At 40.2% G+C, this 15,319-nt stretch overlaps 1 protein-coding gene across 1 annotated transcript in view; it reads left to right on the forward strand.

Moving 5' to 3' along the window:
- The window catches only part of LOC126248036 (exostosin-2), a 107,641-nt gene that overhangs the window by 11,573 nt on the left and 80,749 nt on the right, over positions 1-15,319 (forward strand). Inside the window, exon 3 of the mRNA XM_049948657.1 lies at positions 2,351-2,522. Within this exon, the coding sequence (XP_049804614.1) occupies positions 2,351-2,522 (172 nt within the window). The remainder of the gene's footprint in view (positions 1-2,350; positions 2,523-15,319) is intronic.

The following is a 15,319-nucleotide window of genomic DNA, read 5'->3' on the forward strand; positions in this document are numbered from 1 at the left end:
AAGTATTTTGATGTATATTACGTAGATATATCGTAAATAAACTACAGAATACGCAAGAGGAGGATCCATTAAGTAAGTTTTCCCCATATGAATATTCTGTTTTTGTATAAATCATCAATACGAGTACCAACTGAATCATTACATGACCATGTATCTTTGGATCAGAAATTCCCTCACATGAGTAAATACACTCAAAGACAAAAAGGGATGCACCATGAAGGAATTACCTGAATTGGATGGAAATCAGTAGATGTTATGTACATTTACATACAAACAAATGATTGCAATTTTAGAAAAATTGGATGATTTATTCAAGAGAAAGAGCTTTACAAATTGACCAAGTCAGTACTGTGTTGGACCACCTCTGGCTCTTATACGAACAGTTATTCCCCTTAACGTTGATTGATAGTTCTTTCCCTGAGGGGAGTTGTGCTAAGTTCTGTCCAACTGGCATGTTAGATTGTTAAAATCCTGAGTTGGTCGGAGAGTACTACCCATAATGCTCCATATGTTCTCAATTGGGGGGAGATCCAGTGACCTTGCTGGCCATTGTAGGGTTTGGGAAGCATGAAGACAAGCTGTAGAAACTTCTGCCACGTGCGAGCGGGCATTATCTTGCTGAACTGCAAGCCAGGATGACTTGCCATTAAGAGCAACAAAATTGGGCATAGAATATCATCGACGTACTGCTGTGCTGTAAGGGTTTCGCGAATTACATGTAAAAGAGTCCTGCTATGAAATAAAATGATGCCCCAGACCATCGCTCCTTTTTGTCAGATTGTATGGCAGGTGATAGGTTGGTAACCCACCACTATCCAGAGGCATCTCCAGAAACTCCTCTGTCATTCATTGGGGCTCAGTTCAAAGTTGGACTCATCACCCAAGACAGTTCTACTCCAGTCAGTGAGATTCCAGGCCAAATGTGTCTGACATCTGTCATCAATCTAGGTCAACCAGTTCCTACTTGATGCTGTGTTTCATTCATCCATTCCTGCTAACATGTCTGACAGTGACATGGCTCCTATTCAAACGTTAGGCAATTCACTGATTTCTCCAACTAGCTTCTCTGAGCCCAAATGCCGAACTCTGTGTATATTGCTCATGCATCTGTCTGCAAGGCATACTTACTGTCCAACTGAGTACACAGAATGAAATTCATAAAGACTTTATGCCCTGGTATTGAGATGCCCCTGTTTAGTATCCTTGGCATCTGCAGAGTAAAATTGCACTTCAGCATCACACATTCATCCATTGGCAGCCAAATTTTACAATTTTGCATTTGCTGTTGATACATGTATGAATCTCAATATGTGGCCAATTTGCATAACTCCTTTGTGGTGTGTGTGTGTGTGTGTGTGTGTGTGTGTGTGTGTGTGTTTGGGGGGGGGGGATGAAAAAGGGTAAAAGGGTATGTGCAGAAGTACTCTTGTACCCTGATATTTGTCCAGATAATATTCCCAGTCAAGTCTATTATCATTCTGATCAAGTAAAGTTAGATGTACCTATCTTTAAATGAAATGTCTCGTGTCATCATCGAGTTTTTGACCTTTGTGCATTCTGTCCAGTACAGTTCCACCCTCAACATATTTACCTACAGGCTGGAGTATTTAGCACAAACATTCATTTGTTCAAGTAGAGATGTTTGCACGATGAAGATAGGGTGAGAACCATTGCAACTTGTCAATAAGTGCAGTCTTATTCATTGAAGAACATGTGCTCAAGATACTACCATGTGTTGTTGTTTTAATATCAGATGATTATATTTCTCTTATTTATGTTTCCTGTTGCAGTTGGTTTTTGTTAATTATTTCATCTGTTATAATTTGTATTGTGAAGTTTGCGACTGATAACCTAAGTGAAAATTTGGAATGTCTGGATCAATTGGAAGCACATTTATCCACTGTGTTCTTTGGTAGTTACACTATCATCATCAGGTGACGCCTGTGAATAATAGGTGGATAAAAATCTAGTGATTCATTCGGAAGTTTGAAGATTTTCATGTTTCCATTGAGACATCTGACAAAAACTAGCAGATAGGTTATCTCTTGCACATTATGTCCTGCATGCAGTATGTATGTGATGTTGAAAGGGGGCTGGGGAGGAGGAGTCACACACTATTTCTAGAGTGGCAGTATGTTAGATTTGTTTAAGATAAGGCAAAATATAATAATCTGTGCAAGGTTTGAAGAGTTGAGGTTTCATATTGAAACAAAGGTGCATAAGGAGGTATAGAGAGCTTGCTTAACTGTGGAGGTACAAAGCACTTGTTTAAATATCAGTATGCAATTTCTTATAGCATGTTCTTTTGACATCAGAAATAAAAAATCAAATTAAGGTTCATTTGCTACAGGTTGTGGTTAGCCATTTCATCTCAAGTCAACTTGCATCCAGAGTATATGAGAGAGTTATGGAACTTATCCCAGGACTTACTTCTATTGGAATCTTGTACTGGAGCTCTTCAAGGCAACTACACTGTGAGGTGCCAAGGAGATGAAGTCTACAACTATCCAGATATTTTACAGGTGAGAGTTGAATTGTTTGTATGTACTTTAGAATTATAGACTGTGAATAGTTCTGGAGCCTTCCATGTTGGCTTATATTACTAGGATACTAAAAAAAAGGATGACTGTGTGTGCTGGTCAGAGGTAAGAGAAAAGAAGTCAGAAAATAAGTGTGACAAATTGCAATTTATCATAAGGTATGAGAATTGTTGAAAGTACAGAGCAATACATGAGGAGGGGATGGGCAAGAGTGTAATAGAAGCCTGCATTTGGTATAGATAACTTTAATTCACTTATATGGCTATACTGAACAACATAATATCCGCCAAACACATAACAATGCATTGATTCTTAAATATGAATAAAAACAATGTAAAACAAACATATTTTCTCTGCAATTCCTTCATGTAAAAATGTTAAGACCCTCACAAAATAAATACTGAAGAAAACTGCCATTCTACATGCCATCCAAAAAGCATACATAACTGAATTAATTGCTGCCCCTCCTGACATTCATAACCATCAGTATCTATTTGCCCACTGCTCCCCCCAATGTCCCAAAACCAAAATGGTGCCACCCTCACACTCAAAGCAGTACCTCTTTTTTGACCATATCTGCTCTCCAAACTAAAATAAAGGTATGCTGAAAATAAACCACAACAAATAAACCACAGCAAATAAACAAAAACAACTTGAATACTTAAAACTCCTCACTCTGTGTGTTGCTGCAGATAGACTGTCAAATATTATCATCTCAGCACTGTCGCATAAATCTATTGCTGGCATGCAAAGGAGCTACTTACACCAATTTCATGACTTTCCTGCATTTTTGACACTTACAAAAATCACTCAAAACACAATTCTTTTGGAGGGAAGATAATACTCAGCATATCCTGCTTTTCTGCATGTGGGGCCATGGTGAGAAGTAATGAATCTGAATTTATTGTTCAGTTTTCGATATCAGTTGAGGTATTACATCTCACATATTTTGCTTGGTCAACATTCCCAAGTTGCACCCTCTGCTGGTAGAGGGCTCCGAATTGTAGCGTGTAACATGGCGGTGTGTAATGTAACTGTGTCAGCATGTGAGAAACAGTATGCTGTAAACGAGTTTCTAAGCATAGAAATTATGCCTCCAGTTGAAATTCATAGCATAATGAAAGCTGTGTATGGTGATGATTGTATCAGCATCAGTAATGAAGGAAGCAGTGTTAGTAACTTCAACACATTGACATACCTCAGAGTGGATGACCACATGTGGCAACCGATGAGACTTATCAGAATTGAGTTTATGAAATCATCAGAGAAAATTGTCAGATAACATAGACACAGCTCTCAGGTAAGTATGGCATATCACAAGTGTGTGTACAGACCATAATTGCAGAACTCTGGTACAGATAACTGTGTGGATGGTGGGCATCTCAAATGCTCAGTCCTGACGTGAAACAGAGATTGTACATCTGTCAACAATTGCATTTGTGTTTTGAGTGTGAAGAACAACATTGTGGCAGGTGATGAAAGCTGGGTTCACCATTTTTATCCTGATTATAAGAGAGCATCAATGGATTTCCACCACAGGGGATCACTGACACCAAAAGAGTTCAGGACCATGCCATCACCAGGCAGAGTCATGCTCACAGTGTTCTGGGATGTTCAAGGTATAGTGCATTTGAAATTCATGCCTAAAGCCACCACCATAAACTTTGTAAGGTACTGTTAGATCCTCTGGAAACTGAAAGCAATAATTTGAAGAGTTCATCCAAATGTGGTGCACCCTCTCCTTCAGCATGACAACTTAAAAAATAAAAATTCTGTGAGGTGGGATGAAATACCTGCCAAAGTCATCAGAGCAGCTTCAAATATTATAGTACATCCACTGTCTGAAATAATTAATGATTCACTTGAAGAAGGCTACTTTCCATATGTTCTAATATATGCGGAAGTGAAACCGTCATTTGTAAAAGGCTCTAAAGAAGATATGGGAAATCCACATCTACATCTACATGATTACTCTGCAATTCACATTTAAGTGCTTGGCAGAGGGTTCATAGAACAACACTCATACTCTCTCTCTACCATTCCACTCCTAAACAGCACGCGGGAAAAACGAACACCTAAACCTTTCTGTTCGAGCTCTGATTTCTCTTATTTTATTTTGATGATCATTCCTACCTATGTAGGCTGGGCTCAACAAAATATTTTCGCATTCGGAAGAGAAAGTTGGTGACTGAAATTTCGTAAATAGATCTCGCCTCGACGAAAAACGTCTTTGCTTTAATGACTTCCATCCCAACTTGCGTATCATATCTGCCACACTCTCTCCCCTATTACATGATAATACAAAACGAGCTGCCATTTTTTGCACCCTTTCGTCATTCAATTTCCCTTCTTCTTGTGTTTTCTAAAATGTTTGAAATGATTGTTGCAATCCAAATTCAAAATTTGTCACAAATTTAATATAATCTCAAAAAAATCAATTTGGCTTCCAAAAAGGAAAAAGTACAATTTATGCAATTAATGAATTCATAAATGAAGTTGGTTCCACTGCAGATAAATCACAAGAAGCTGCAGGAATCTTCACTGACTTATTCAAAGTGTTAGATTGTGTGAATCACTCACTATCAGTATATAAAATGCAAAAATACAGAATTATGGGTAGTGCCTTACAGTATATCGATACAATGCATCAAAAAAGAATTACACGCAAGAAGCTTGAATGTCTTCCAAACGTCGTATCGGTGTCTGTGATGGAAGAAGCAACTGAGTTCACAAGTGTTCTTCATCAGATAGTGAGAGAGGAAGTTCAGAAGGTACTTGGATTGCACGACAAGCAAAAAACCAAGACGCTTCAAGAGGTCATAATGGAGGAACTGAAACAGATTTTGAACCCAGTCTCTCCTCCTTCGTTTCCCTTTAAAACAGTGAAAAGTCAAGACCCAGGCAGAGTTACGTTCCTACAATGCCGCATGAGGGACCTGTTTGGGCAGCAAGGCAGACTGACGTCTGGAGGACCCAGGATAATCAACCAGTATGTTTCCACTGCGGACGACCAGGACATGTGGTGTTCTATTGTCGAGAAAGGCGGTGGATATTTGATGATGCCTGTGCCAGAAGACAGCAGACTGATCTTAGCTGACGCCAACTCTGGGACAATGAAGATGAACAACAAGATGTGGGTGCATGACGACGTAGGTCACCATCGCTGCAAGCTAGCTGCTGGAGAGGACACTCCCCAACACGCCGGTCAAGGTCTCCATCACCATTTAGAAGCTCCAGCTGATCACATAGCCGCCACAACCTGGACAACTAAAGGGTGCGACCTTCGTTGGAGGTGAGGCCGCCGAAGAGAAAAATCCTCCGCCGTTGATCACTACAAAAATGATAGGAAACTACATCAGTATCCTCATGGATGGCCAACCTGCCCAAGCTCTTGTGGGCTCTGGAGCATCATGTTCAGTGATTTCGGAGTAGTACCGTCACCAGTTGCAGAAAACTGTATTTGTCGACAACAAAACGTCTCTGCTGAAGGTGGCTAATGGGAAATATGTAAAACCTACAGGAAGATGTACCATTCGTGTGGGTATAAGTGGCCATACACAGCCCTTAGAATTCATCATCTTACAAGAGTGTAGTCATGACATTCTCTGATGGGACTTTTTGAAAGCTTCTCAGGCAAGTATAGATTGTGGTCGCTCGAAGATTATGCTAGACAAGATGGGATACTGTGGACAGGAAGATGCGCATCTGAGTGTGTGGAGACAATGTGTGCAGGATGAACTGATCATTCCTGCAGTCAATGCTAGAAAGGTAACTGTCATGTGTCGTGCCATGCATCAACCCATGGATCTTGTAGTGGAATGTAAGAGAAGCATACCACTGGAGAATAATTTGGTCATCCCAGCCTCTGTCGTCTTGTTTAAGAATGGATTCGGTGAATTGCGGATAGTTAACTGTCGCTGAGAATTGCAGATCCTTCCAAGACGCATGTGCATAGCAAACGCTGAGCCGTTAATTGCAGAACAGCTGAGTGTCATAGAAACCTCCCATGCCGAGCCTGTGGGCGAAATTAGCGCCACCACTACAAGACAAGATCTTCTAGCTCAACTATTGCCAGATCTCACTCAGGAACAACATAAGAAGCTACTTGCCATTCTTCAAGAGTCCTCTGAATGCTTTAATCCACAGGCGAAGAGAAAATTAGACACATCAATGGTGAAGCACCGGATTAGCACTAGAGATCATCAACCAATAAGCCAGAGAGCATACCGTGTGTCGGCAACGGAACATCGAATAATTCGTGACGAGGTAGAGAAAATAATGAAGAATGACATCATTCAGCCTTTGTAGAGCCCATGGTCATCACCAGTGGTTCTCGTCAGGAAGAAGGATGTGCTGCGAAAAGCTCTGACGACTGACCCTGTACTTGCTCTGTATGATGAGAGAGCACCTACAGAACTACATACAGATGCCAGTGGATATGGGATTGGTGCTGTTCTGGTGCAAATTTAGGATGGAAAAGAGAAGGTTATAGCCTATGCTTCTAGGACACTTACAAAAGGCGAGAGAAACTACTTAACTACAGAAAGAGATTGTGTTGCTGTGATCTGGGCCATGTGCAAATTTCGACAGTATCTCTATGGAAGGATATTCACAGTTGTTACAGACCATCATTCACTTTGTCGGTTGACAGGTCTTAAGGATCCAACAGGACGACTCGCCAGGTGGGCACTACGTCTTCAAGAGTATGACATTACCATAGTGTACAAAAGTGGAAGAAAACATCAAGATGCTGACTGTCTCTCAAGAATCCCTTGCAAGACCATCAAGACTTTGATGAAGATAGTGACTGTCTTGCTGCATTCCAGCATCTGTCTGCTGAGCAGGAGGACACCAAGATATCTCAAATTATGCTTGCCTTAAATTGGTCAGAGGATGAGAAAGGACAATTTAAGGTAGTTAATGGATTGCTTTGCAAGAAAATCTTTGATACGTTTGGAAAGAGGTGGCTACCAGTGATTCCTAAACACATGTGCTTAGATGTTCTACAGAAATTCCATGACACACCTGAGGCAAGACATTTAGGATTTATCAAGACATACGATAGAATCCGCAAGAGATTCTTCTGGCCAGGTTTATTTAGGAGTGTCAGTCACTATGTATCGCATTGTTGAGAGTGCCAGAGGAGAAAGGGAGTTCCTCAGAAACCACCTGGCCAACTCATACCAATTCCACCAGCCGAAACGGCTTTCCATTGTGTTAGGATTGACCACCTCAGACAATTTCCAACGTCTGCTAATGGCAATATATAGATTATTGTTTGCACTGATTATCTCTCACTCTATGCCATTACAAAAGCTGTGAAAACAGCCAAAGCATCCAAGGTAGCCAAATTCGTAGTGGAAGACATTGTATTAAAACATGGTGCCCCGAGGTCATAAATTATGGATCACGGGAAAGTTTTTCAATCGAATCTTGTTACAGAGAGAAACCATTGGTGTTACGTCACTAATCCCATGACTGTCTACCATCCGCAAACTAACGGGCTTACTGAACACCTTAACAAGACCTTGGCTGACATGCTGTCAGTTTTCGTCAGTGTTGAGCAGAGCAACTGGGATGAGGTGGTACCTTTTGTGACGGTTGCCTACAACACCGCCAAACAAGACACCACAGTATTTACGCCACTTTTCTTGGTGCACGGGCATGAGGCAACTACGGCGATGGACACTATGTTTACATTACATCCTGATGACGTGGACGATGACTACATCGGCCAGGTGTTAACCAGAGCTGAGGAAGCTCGGCAGTTAGCTTGACTCTGCATGCTGCAGGCTCAAGAAAACGATCGCTGAAGGTACGACGCGAGCCCAGCCTGGTGACATCATCTGGATCTTCACTCCTGTTCGGAATGTTGGTCTCTCTGAGAAGCTCCTCAGGCGCTACTGTGGACCTTATAAGGTTGTAAAACAGTTGTCAGATGTTACTTATATAAAATGGACAAATTGTTACTTACGAAGTCGAAGATTTCGACCCCGGCGCAAGACGAAGAAAGATCAGAGATACGGTCCACGTCCTTCTAATGAAGCCCTACAAGGATCCTGCAACCCAGGGTAAATTTGAAGCTCCAGTGACAGGCAACAAGCGGAAAGGTGATGAAGGGCGTAGTGGCAAAAGAAGTTCTAAGAAGATCACCGCCAGGGCGAGCATCAGTCATCAGGAGTCAGAGTATGCAGGACCGATGACTCGTTCCCGGACTAGGAAGACGTAACACTGAGACGCTGTTCTCTTAAGGAGGGAGCAATGTCACAGAAGGTGCTGAGTAGCACCGTGGTGTAGTGGTTATGATACTAAACTGTTGTATGGAGGGTTGTGAGTTCAAAACTCACCTGGACTGTACAATTTTAATTTCTATATTTGGTTTGAATACATTCTAGAAGTATCCACAAATGTCAAGAATCATTGTACTGGAATGTTCTGTAGCTGTATATATATTGTATGTGTGTTCTGGCTGGAGGCAGTTCGCTCCGCGTTCCTGTATGTGCAAGTGCTGAATAAACCTTTGTTAGGTGACGTTAGTGTTTGGCATTCATCTAATTACACCTTCTTCTACGTCACAATATCAAGTGACCCAACAGGAAAGTCCTCTGACATGTCTTGTGATTTTTTGGTTATATATTGTTGAGGTTCCTCTTTGTTACTCACTTCATTGATAAGTACTTCTCTCCTTGTCAATGATGGATTGTTTTGTTGTAATTTGTATTGCTTGTTAAGTGATTGAGTGGTGTTCATTAAGTAAAGTGAATTGAGATGTCACTATTAATTTATTATAACCTTTCTCTCAAGATAGTATTGAGTTATAACAACAAAATCATTCCAAGAGATTTGAATAAAACTTCAGCTTTCATTTATGTTTCAATCTTGAATGATATTCCCTACTTTCAAATTATTGCTCAATATTCATCTGCCATGACCATAAAATTCAGCACACTGCTTGGATTTCTTTTTAATACTTCCTCTGACTGAGTGTTGACAAACCGCATCTGTAGACTTCACTTTTAATTCTGCCTCACTGGCACATGCTGAAAGACAAGAAATAACAAAACCCTTTGTTGAGCTCAAAGACATTTAACTGCATGTTGTCACACATCAGAGTGGTTATATTTGTTCTTGTAATGATACACATGCAGTAGTGGTAACTTCACATCCTTGGAACTCTTAAGTTTTTGTCCTTACATTTCTCACGCAAAAGACAAAAATCCAAGATAAGAAAGCTGCAACAAAACCACAACCAAAAACATCCAAATTGTGCAAGAAATGTAAAAAATTGTAATAAAGTTCAGCTAACATTAACATTGTGGTATGTCTATAACTTAAACATATTTTGTGCCTAACCCAACTAAATCCTCACCTGCGTCTGTCAATTTTATCAATGTCAGCTAATTTTAGTGTATGGGTGAATGTATCTAGTATTAACAGTAAGTGCCACAGAATGAACCTATCTTCCTAAATGCATTCTACAGTTGTGTAATGCTGAATGTGTTCACTATTAACGGTGATTCATCACAGAAAATCAGCTCAGCCCTACTCACAATCAAATATTGTGGAACAGCTTGGAAAAAAATACAAATAATATCATCAAGCATAATGATAATTGAACAGTAAACTTATGAAGCTATGTACAATAAAATGAAGGTGAAAAGTGGTGTGAAAACTTTTCATTACATTTTCAGTAGTGCACATAAAATAATGGGCTTATTATCTGTGTTAAAGAAAATTTTAACTGTAAACTTGACAATTTCTCATGAAGAATGAGCTGTTTGAAGCTACTTAAAATAGGTACACCATGATCATAGACACACAAAAGACAGGAAACATTCCCTAATAGACTATCACAAAAGTTAATGTTGTTGTTGTTGTTGTGGTCTTCAGTCCTGAGACTGGTTTTATGCAGCTCTCCATGCTACTCTATCCTGTGCAAGCTTCTTTATCTCCCAGTACCTACTGCAACCTACATCCTTTTGAATCTGCTTATTGTATTCATCTCTTGGTCTCCCTCTACAATTTTTTACCCTCCACGCTGCCCTCCAATACTAAATTGGTAATCCCTTGATGCCTCAGAACATGTCCTACCAACCGATCCCTTCTTCTAGTCAAGTTCTGCCACAAACTTCTCTTCTCCCCAATCCTATTCAATGCCTCCTCATTAGTTATGTGATCTATCCATCTAATATTCACATTAATAGTATGTGTAAATGTAAATAATTGAATCATAGAAACACACACGTTTTCTTAACCAGGTTAAAATGTATGGTAGGATTTGCAGGCTTTTCTAAACATATTAAAATAGTGTGTCTTTTGAACATTACTAATATACATGTCCTAAAAATATCACACATTCAAAGAACTTGTCCACATGAAACACACAGAAATAACATAAACATATGGAATACTTTACAGGTTACATCTGTAACTGGAGCACTCACTTTAAGCACTGTGAAAACGCTAATCACACTGAGCTCTACTTTTAGTGAACCATGACTATTTTTGATATTTGACACCGAGATGTCACACACATACCACTAATGAAGTGTGAGGATTGTTTAGAGTAAGAGGGTCAGATTTGTGGGGGCTATGCAGGGCTATGACATGCGTACCTGCTTGACATATAGAGAGGTGTGGCTGCGTCCTTGAATTGTACACTGGCAATGGTATGACGTAACTGGATGAACCCCTTCAGACAAGGCATAAGTTCAGGTGTGCTCTTGCTGGGTAAGTGGTGGGGATGGCCCCTCTGCAACCGGTAGTGATGCAGCAGTCCCAATGCATGTGCAACAGTGACACACAAGTTGCGCAAATTCAGCACAGGTGGTGTTTATGAGTCAACAACCACATCATGCCAGCACTCTGACAAAGCTAACCGAAACATACAAATTTTGACATTAGATACGTAGAAACTGTGGTGTCACCGCCAGACACCACACTTGCTGGGTGGTAGCTTTAAATCGGCCGCGGTCCATTAGTACATGTCGGACCCGCGTGTCGCCACTGTCAGTGATCGCAGACCGAGTGCCACCACACGGCAGGTCTCGAGAGACGGACTAGCACTCGCCCCAGTTGTACGGACGACTTAGCTAGCGATGCACACTGACGAAGCCTCGCTCATTTGCAGAGCAGATAGTTAGAATAGCCTTCAGCTAAGTCAATGGCTACGACCTAGCAAGGCGCCATTAGCATTACATTGCATGTATCTACAGAGTCTCACTTGTATCGTCAAGAGCGATGTACAACAATGATGGATTAAAGTTAAGTATTCCAGCAGCTACGTACTTTTCTTTATAGCATTCATTACGTATCCTGTTTCAGACCTCACGCCAGCCTGCGTGAGTTAACGCGTGCATTCGGCCTCCTCAACCAAGTAGTGTGCGTAGTGTTGGCTAACTGCTAACACTACAGAAACAAAACACTCGTGCACTGTATGTAGGCAGAGGACACTATATTCACATCTCAAGGCAGTTACTAATCGTAACATATGACATGCACACTACTCTTAACAGTCTGTGTGGTACAACACTTTCCATATTTGAACTCACTGGTAATATCAGCACCAGTCGTTCCACATTGAAATGAATATAAATACACTACAGCAGTGTGGGAAGTTCTTAAATGTATGATTTTTATGTTTTTTACTCATTGACTCGCTTGTCGTGACGACAATAGGATTTTGCACTCCATATTGTTTGCAAATTCGAATATAATTTGCTCTCGAGAAATTCAGTTGCCCTATCTCTCTAATCCAAAATGGACCAAAGTAATAATGACAACGTTTTTAGGTTTCTTTCTTGCCCTTTGACAACTTGGTATGTGACTTAACCAGGATCAAATTTCTGACTGCATATACAGGGTGTTACAAAAAGGTACTGCCAAGCTTTCAGGAAACATTCCTCACACACAAATAAAGAAAAGATGTTATGTGGACATGTGTCCGGAAACGCTTAATTTCCATGTTATAGCTCATTTTAGTTTCGTCAGTATGTACTGCTCAATGGAGCACGTTATCATGATTTCATATGGGATACTCTACCGGTGCTGCTAGAACATGTGCCTTTACAAGTACGACACAACATGTGGTTCATGCACGATGGAGCTCCTGCACATTTCAGTCAAGTGTTCGTACGCTTCTCAACAACAGATTCGGTGACCGATGGATTGGTAGAGGTGGACCAATTCCATGGCCTCCACGCTCTCCTGACCTCAACCCTCTTGACTTTCATTTATGGGGGCATTTGAAAGCTCTTGTTTACGCAACCCCGGTACCAAATTTAGAGACTCTTCGTGCTCGTATTGTGAACGGCCGTGATACGATACACCATTCTTCAGGGCTGCATCAGTGCATCAGGGATTCCATGCGATGGAGGGTGGATGCATGTATCCTCGCTAACGGAGGACAGTTTGAACATTTCCTGTAACAAAGTGTTTGAAGTCACGCTGGTACGTTCTGTTGCTGTGTGTTTCCATTCCATGATTAATGTGATTTGAAGAGAAGTAATAAAATGAGCTCTAACATGGAAAGTAAATGTTTCCGGACACATGTCCACATAACATATTTTCTTTCTTTGTGTGTGTGAGGAATGTTTCCTGAAAGTTTGGCCTTACCTTTTTGTAACACCCTGTATAATAGGCCACACTAGTATATCCTGGGCATGTTTGTGTTTAGCTGCTTTCTGTTTATAGTATCCAACACTTTTTTCTAAAGTTCTTGTGCAAGTTCTATTGTTTGTGGAAACTGAAGGTGTGTAAAAACTCTGCTTGGTTTTCTTCCAAATAACACAGTGCTTGGTGGCAAACCATTACTAGAATGGTATAGGTTATTGATTACATTTTCAAAATTGGATAATTTTCAGCCTAAATTTTTATTTTTTAAAATTTTTCCACAGTGTGTTGTACAAAGCCATACAAGTACACAAATTGCACACTCAGTTGCATTGGTGCCAGGACAGTAAGCAGAGATTAGAATTTGTTTGACCATATTGCCTTCTAAAGTCATTTTCCATTCATGTGATTGGAACTGTGAGGCATTGTCTATCAAGATACTGTCTGGCGTAATAGTAGGCATGAACTAATCCTCTGTTACTTGTTTGATCATTAGCCAACTGATGGCTTTTCGCAATGGATAGAACTGTACATATTTTAGAGAACCTCTAAGATTACCAGTACTTGTGTAAAGTTTCCTTTAGCATTTGATAGTGGGCTGAAAAGATGCAATGCTACTAATTGTCCTGATTTATCAGGTCTCTATGATATGTTAATCCCTTGCGTTGCGTAGTTGTGAATTTTGTTTTCTGACAGAATTCATACATTTTCAGCACTGTATGTACCCTATGAGCCATGCTATTAAAGCTCACATGTTCTTCCCACTTCAGTGTACATTTTTTTTGGGTCCAAAGTGTGTGTAAATCATGTTTACATATTTAATCATATCATCCACTGCAGTACTGGGTATATACAACCACCAGTGAATGGAATTCACATGTGCCTTCTAGGACATCGTGATGCTTACAGTAATAGGTTTGGATCGTCACATTTATCTTTGATCATCTCAAAGACCTTGTCTGCTTCCTGTTTGACCATAATGTTGCTCAGTAGCTTCTTAATGTCTTTCCCACATGTTACACCCTCCTTTTTTCTCCATCGAGTGTGCTGTATGTTTTTCTCATATTTTTTGGGTAATCGTACAGTACATCAGGAATAATATTATCTTCCCCTGATATGTATTTAATTTGAAAGTCATATTTTTCAAGCGTGATTGCCCACCTTGTCAGACAATTGTTTTTCAGTTTACATTTCATTAAGAATGATAATGCTTTGAGATCTGTGCGCACAGTGACATGTCTTACAAGGAGGCAGAATTGAAACGTATCAATACCTCAAATGATGGTCAGCACTTCTGTCTCAGTATTGGTGCATTTTCTTTCCCACCAGGAAATGTTTGCCGGTGAAGGCAGTAATGAGATGCTCACTTAAACCATTAGCCTCATACAGGTAGGTGGGAACGAGTGGCGAACTTGCCACTAGATAAAAATATTGTATTAAATCCGAGTGGTGTAGAATAGGGGCTTATAACAAGTCGAAATTAAGATTTTCAAAAGATTTTGCTTTTGCTCTCCCCAGGTCAATACTGCTTCTTACAATTAAACACTGTAGATCACTGGCTCACTGTCTGTTAGTCTAGGGGCAGAATACTACTTCATAATGTTCAGTCACTTAAATCTAATACCTGCTAGGTTGAACATAGGTGCTGCTACAAAATTGTGTATTTAACTACTCACGATTAAGTTTTAATAAAATAATTTATTTTTCCACGAATCTGTCACTAAACTGTTGAGTAATGACCGACACAAGGTGTTATGCTGGATCGATAAAATGCCTCGAGCTCACAGTAGTGGATAGTAAATAAGTTAATAAATTAACTCGAAAACACCAGACTGTGTTCACAGCTATAAAATTACTGAATTATCCTCACCAATAAGCTGACTAATTGACACAATAATACGCAGTCCTAAATACCGATTAGTTAACAAATTTAATTAAAGTCCCCACAACTCTATCTGAGAAAAAGTCCAACACTGTACAAAAGAATCACAGTCTGAAAAGTGCCGGAATACTTCTAAGACTGACGGAATGTTAAATATTTCAAAAACCTAATACCTGCCACTGTACCACTGCAAATACCCGTGCAGATGTCCCAAACTGTGTTTGCTGCCTTCCTGTAATAAGTGATCGTGTATCAGTTTTCATTCAAAAGTTATGCTGATTTTAAT

The sequence above is a fragment of the Schistocerca nitens genome, chromosome 3 (genome assembly GCF_023898315.1).
Source record: "Schistocerca nitens isolate TAMUIC-IGC-003100 chromosome 3, iqSchNite1.1, whole genome shotgun sequence".
NCBI lineage: Eukaryota > Metazoa > Arthropoda > Insecta > Orthoptera > Acrididae > Schistocerca > Schistocerca nitens.